This window comes from Athalia rosae, chromosome 7 (assembly GCF_917208135.1).
Source record: "Athalia rosae chromosome 7, iyAthRosa1.1, whole genome shotgun sequence".
NCBI classification, from domain to species: Eukaryota; Metazoa; Arthropoda; class Insecta; order Hymenoptera; family Athaliidae; genus Athalia; species Athalia rosae.
Window position 1 is genome coordinate 8,996,257 of NC_064032.1, and position 6,395 is coordinate 9,002,651.

The 6,395-nt window shown below is 33.2% G+C and overlaps 1 protein-coding gene across 1 annotated transcript; it reads right to left on the bottom strand.

Moving 5' to 3' along the window:
* Positions 1-2,277: 2,277 nt before the first annotated feature.
* LOC112694884 lies at positions 2,278-6,395 on the bottom strand. Its single transcript, XM_048659006.1, has 3 exons — positions 6,280-6,395; positions 3,253-3,417; positions 2,278-3,187 (listed from the first exon to the last, which is right to left on the bottom strand). The coding sequence occupies exons 1-3, from the start codon at positions 6,393-6,395 to the stop codon at positions 2,278-2,280; spliced, it is 1,191 nt and encodes a 396-aa protein (XP_048514963.1).

Genomic DNA, 6,395 nt, shown 5'->3' on the forward strand with positions numbered 1-6,395 from the left:
GGATTTCAGTGTGTCACTCATCAAATTGAATTTCAACCAGCAACAGTGAACGAGGGCAAAAATCTTGCTCTTGCAGAACATGTAAGAGATGTCGAAGAACACAGACGGAATAATGATAGCTATTTAATAAAATCTCGAATTATTCGACAAGCCTCGGTCCACAGTACACATTACATCACTTCATTGAACGTAATTTGAAATTTGATCATTTATTTCGTCGTGGTAAAAATTATTAGAGTATTGTAATTAACAGATTTTTCCTATTATTTTTTTTTTAGATAAATTCTAAACGCCATGTGACGGATGTACAATGTAATTGTGTATATAATCAGAGTCAAAAGTGCAAGCACGTCGCGGCGTTAATTTATCTTATTAACAATGAGGAAAGCGCTTCAAAAACCAGTCATGAGCAGCAGTGGGGCAAGCCGAGTGTACATCAATTCACAAAAAATAAATATTCCAAAGGAGAGTATTTTAAAAATATGATACCACACAAATATACCCAATTGCATGATCCTCAAAAAGTTTCAATCACTGAATTGAAAAATGATTCACCCTTAAAACTAATAATGCAAGCACAAATGAATGAAAACAATAAACACACAGTGAGAAATGTTATGAATTCGTTATTAGCGCAAGTCGAATTAAATTTGGAGAAAGAAGAATGCGCTGTGTGTATTGAAAATTTATTAATTTTCCAATTTATTTATAAAAGTGAATATGAAATGGATAGTAAAATACGAGAGTTTTACCTAAAAAATGTGCAATTATCAGAACAGGAAATCGTCAATTTGTCTTGTCAAACAGTTACACAGTCTTCCAGTAATAATTGGTTTAAAGCTCGACGGTTAAGAATTTCCGCAAGTTCTAATGTTCATAATATTAAAGTATTGAGTAGAAAACCAGTTGAAGCTTTAGTTTCAGATATGTTCAACCCTAGTAAAATTGACAGTGCTTCAACCAGATACGGTTTAAAAATGGAAACTCATGCCAAAGATAAATACCAAGAATTGACAAATTGTATTGTTAAACGTGTTGGAGTGTTGGTCAGCAAATTTCAGCCTTGGCTTCGTGCAAGCCTGGATGGCGTTGTCACTGATGATGGCTCTATTTCAAAAATTGTAGAATCCAAATGTCCAAGTTCCTGCGAGAAGAAACCAATAATTAATACCGTTGATAACTCAAGTAATGTTAAGTATTTACAACTTATTGATAATAAGTTACAACTGAAGAAGACTAATCTTTATTATACACAAGTTCAAGTTCAAATGTATGTCAGTGGAATGAGCGTTTGTGATTTCTTTGTCTATTCACACGTTGAAGATGGCAGTTTTTTGATTGAAGTTCATAGAGACGAAGATTTTTCAAAAACTGTGATTTTAAAAAGCGAAAAATTCTATTTTGAACATTATTCACCTGCTTTATACGCGACCTTAACTATTGAAGACAATGATAAAGAAAATAATCATAACAATTGTGATAATACTGATAACTTAGATAGTAATGAGGAAAATGATATTACAATGGAGAAACGAAGCTTTACTGAAAGTGATATTGAGAATATTTTTAAATAATAATAACTTATTTTTTATAATATATAACTACATAAGAATAAGGAATATTGTCATTGTTACCAACAAGTCAATTATTAGAAAGTTAAGTAAAGATATTTTTTCGTTACTTAAAATTTAATATTTATTAAGTTAAGTAAAGAGTGTTGTTATTCGTTATAAAAATACCAATTTAAAAGAGTTTTAATTTTCATTTTAATTTAATATTCCTTACTAATATAAAAGTTTTAAAGAATTTTATTGTTTATTTCAAGAATTTAAACTATTTATTCATTAATTTTACAATTTATTTACAATATCTTGGAAATTTCATTTTGTATGTCATCAAAATCCATAAAATAAATACAGTTTTTATGAGTAATAAGATATTTTTTATCTCTCATTTTCAGCATCTTCTTTATCAGAAATAATTGGAGGCTGTAAATTTACCAAAACACAACAAATGTGCACAATATCGCCTATGCAATGAAACAAGTGCTGAGGAATTTTATGCAATATTTGATAAGTCCGTAATCGTTGCATGATTCTTTCAACGTGAATCCTAACTCTTGCTACACTGTATGTTTGTTGAGTTTCTATGGTTGAAAATTCATTTTTTTTTCTCAAGAAAAGGCGGCATAACCATTTGTACTTTTTTACCGCTTGCGTCAATCACTGTTTTTATTTCTGGAAAACCTTTGTCAGCCGAAACAATGTCACCATCTTCTCATAGATCTAACAGCCTAGACTCTATTGTAAGTTGAGAATCCGATTTCCGTCCTCCAGCTACGTCAGATCTTAAGAAAATAAAACCTCCAGAAGTTATTCCAATAAGAACTTTAGCCGTGAAGTTTTTTTTGTATTGGGAGTATGTAAAAAAACGATTGTCGACACTTTTAGGAATATCAATTCGAAATTCTGTACAATCAATTATAACTCTGGTGTTATTGTAATCAGGTAGAAAGCAGTCAGGCATAGTTTCTTGTACAGCGTCAATATCTGGCCAAAATACTAAATTTCTGGTTGCACTAGCTAGTAGTTGCAAAGTTTCATAAAAAATTGTAGAAATTGTTGTTCTGTGAACACCAAACAGTACACCAAGTGCTGAAAATGTCAATCCAGTTTTCATTTTCATTAAAAAAATCAATAGTCGATCTTCTTTCGATACAATGTACTTTTTTCGCGTAGACATTCTTGTCAACAAGAAATCAAAATTTTCAAATGATACCCCTGCCAGATCAATGATTTCTTGATCCTTTGTCACCGATGTGAATCCATTCAAATGTTTACTGTTTGCTTGACTTTCTTTATCAACAAAGGTTTTTTTAGGAGTACCACATTCTTTATCTACAAATTTTTTATTACCAATATGAATTTTTATCGACCTAGTATCTTCAACAATTTCTGTCTGAGTTTCAGCATGACATAAATCGTCTATGACATAACGATTGCAAGTAAATATTTGAGAATTGATATCAGAGTTCGAATAAAAATCAATTTGACACCCTTGGTCTACTTTTGAAGACACTACTGGAGGATTTTCAGTCATCACTTCTACCGATTCTATAACATTGGACTCAGCATTTGATGTTGAAGGTAATTGTGCTTTCATACGCCGATTCATTACGCGCTTATATCTGAAAATATAAAATTATCATTGCTAAGTCGTTCAAATTAATCAAGTTTACCAAATAATTTTTACCTGTTTAACGCAGAGGATTCATTTACTTTTGAGCACTTGTAAATTGAAGGAAATATAGTTGGAATGTAGCTAGGACTTAGCTCCTCTTCTGATTTCTTACCTCCAATAAAATGATCACTACAAATACAATCACATGGCTTGGGAACCCACTGTGATCCATCAGCGCTAAAAAATCACGTGCTTACAAAATGTTAGAATAGTATTGTTACGTCCGATCGGTTTAGTTTTGTTTGGGATGGATCTTACGTGAACAGGAGAGTGTGTGTCTCGATTTTTTGGGTCCAAGTGCTAGCACTTTTCACCTGGGACTCGAGACCAGTGCAAAGTTGGAAATAGCGGTGGTTAATAATAACACGGGAAATTTGAGGATGATGTTTTACTCGAAGAGGGATTTGGTTTTATATGCTTGTCTCCTCGGATCTGATTTATTGACTTGCTTATAATCGGGAAAATTAGGTTTAAACTCTACTGGTATTTTATATAAAAATCGAATTTACTCGTAAGAATCACTTGGTTCTTGAGATAACTACAGCCGGGTTAAGCGAGTTTCTCAATAGCCGCCTGATTCATAAGGAAAATCTAGAGGAAAACGAACATCAGCCGGTTAAAGCGAGTTCGTTTTGACACAGACTTTTCCTTTTGAATAAATTTGAAATTGGTAAAATTGAAGAATTAATTATTGGAAACAAGGGTGAATTTTGAATGAATACGTAGTTATATTTCCCGAATAAAATATAAAATACAAAATTTATAACATAAAAATACTAACTAACAGTTGATCAAAAAAAAACTCAAGTTAGAATCGGGAGTGGAATGAATTGGGGAAGTAAGAATTTTGGAAAGAGTGGAGAATGTATGAGAATAACACCTTGCTCGAATTGATTTGGAATTGGAGAAGATGGTGCGAACTGCACTGGTGGACTTCCGATTCAACTTTTAGAAAACTGGACTGAAGTTAAGTTTTTGGTGGATGAGTTAAGTGAGTGAGTTTTGTCTGATACTTTTTAGTCTGTGACTGCAACTGTATTACTGAGACTGGAACTGAGACTGGTACTGAGACTGGAACTGTGTGACTATAACTGAACTATGTAACTGAACTGAACTGTGTAACTGAACTGTGAACTATGAACTCTAGTGAGATTTTTTTAGTTGAGTTCCAGTTTTTATACCAAGATTTTGAGGGCGGTGTTTTGTAAATTTCTACAATTGGTTGGAATTTTCTTTTGGGGGTTCTTCCAATCGTGTGTGTTTATCTATTTTGTTCAAAATGTGTAAAATATCCCATTGGTTGAGTTTTTCTCCCACTTGGGCCTGGTTATGCTGGGGTAGTTTTCTGGGGTACAAACACTTGAGTTTTATTACTATCCTCGGGAAATTGTTCGGTTTTTGAAAGTTTACTATTATTTAATGAACAAACTGGATTTTTACCAACTCCAGAATGGAAAATTCTTAGTGAATTTGAATCATTGATTTCTGTTTTTGAACGAAGGTTCTATCATGTTTTTCACGGATTTTGTATTATAAGATTGAAATTTGACTGAATTCTTTTAATTTAACAAGTGTAACGAGTGTGTGATAATGTTTTATTAACGCGGAGACGGTTCAAAATTGTTCATTAGTAAATGTTAAAAATTGGTTCTTAATAATTGAAGCAATATATGAAGCTAATGGAATATTTCGAACTCGGAGTGGTTTACAATATGAAGAAAAGGGTCTTGGCCTGAAAATGTGCGTGCGGACCAGGGATTTGTTTAGACTATTCTAGGGTTTTACGACCGACTCTCCAGATTCCATATCTGCAAGATCTCAGGTTCAAATGGTCATCTCTGGGACCTTTGTTTAGTTAAAACCTAGGGGATATTGAAAATTTTGAATTTAGGAGTCCCGTGGGACGTAACAGTATGTTCATTTTTTTTTTTGTTAATTTACATTTAAGCATTTACTGTAAATTGAATTTTTTTCATCACAGAATCATAACAAAATTATAAACTTTTACTAAACTTAAAAATTTTGAAAAAGTTTTCAATTCTATAATACTCAAGTTAGCTGGCGTTAATTTTTTAATTTTTTTTTTTGTTCAATAAAATTAGAACTAAAAAAAAATTTTTTTAATTTTACTTAGAATTTATCAAGTTTTTCACAAATTAATTTTTTTTTTTGTTTTTTGTAATGATTTTTTCAATAAAAATAATTATAAAAATTTTAGGATGTCGGCAAACTTAATTTTCATTTAAATTTTCCGAATTATTGTTATTGATAAAATTAAGGTTATGGTAGTACTTACTTCAGCCTTTTAACTGCAGCTATCCACTGATTCCGTTGATTTTTTTTCCATTGAGCAGTCGGAAATTTATAAAACTTGCACTTCCTTTTTCTGCTGGTATTTTTACAATTTACGACACAACAACTTTGGTGTCTCATTTTCTTTCAATTGATTTGAATTAAAACAAAATGAATACTCTCACGTATACTTGCGTACAATTTTAGTAATAATAGTCCCCCGTAATACCGAAAGTAACCACTGCGAACGCTTCAGTCGATTTAATTTCCCCTACCATGGCATCACTCACAGCGCTTACTGATAATTATTATATATATGTATGGATGAACGGATGAGAATTGTCTGGAAATAAAAGGATAAAAGGGAATCGTTATAAGGCCAATCCGGTCGAGCGCGTTAACCGAGTTCTTAGGACCATGCTTGTCTCTTTTTTAGAAAAAGATCACCGTGAATGGGATGCACACCAGAACGATTTTCGCTTTGCTTATGATACCGCCTATCATTCCTCGATTGACACCAGTCCCGCCTTCCTAAATCTAGGACGCGTACCGCAACCAATTAATTCCCTACGGCGTAAACCGTCAGATCGTCTGACTATCGAACCCGCGGTACCGAAAGCATGGGCAGACCGAATGGAACGACTGCAGCTGTTACACGGATAACTGAACGACAACCTGGGAAAGGCGTACGATCGTCACCACCGACCGGCAACTTTCGCTGTGGGTGATTTAGTACTTAAACGTCACCGCGTATTGTCTTCCGCTACGCAAAACGTTGCAGCCAAATTAGCACCCAAATTCCATGGCCACTTCCGAATCTCCCGCATGTTGTCACCCGTGGTAGTAGAATTGTGCGACGTCAT

Excerpts from the sequence above, each read along its gene's own strand:
- LOC112694884 (XM_048659006.1), bottom strand. The coding sequence starts at position 6,395 with ATGACGTCGCACAATTCTACTACCACGGGTGACAACATGCGGGAGATT. Across the intron at positions 3,418-6,279 it reads GTAGCGGAAGACAATACGCG|CGCTGATGGATCACAGTGGG; the intron begins GTGACGTTTAAG and ends GTGATTTTTTAG. Across the intron at positions 3,188-3,252 it reads GAATCCTCTGCGTTAAACAG|ATATAAGCGCGTAATGAATC; the intron begins GTAAAAATTATT and ends TTATATTTTCAG.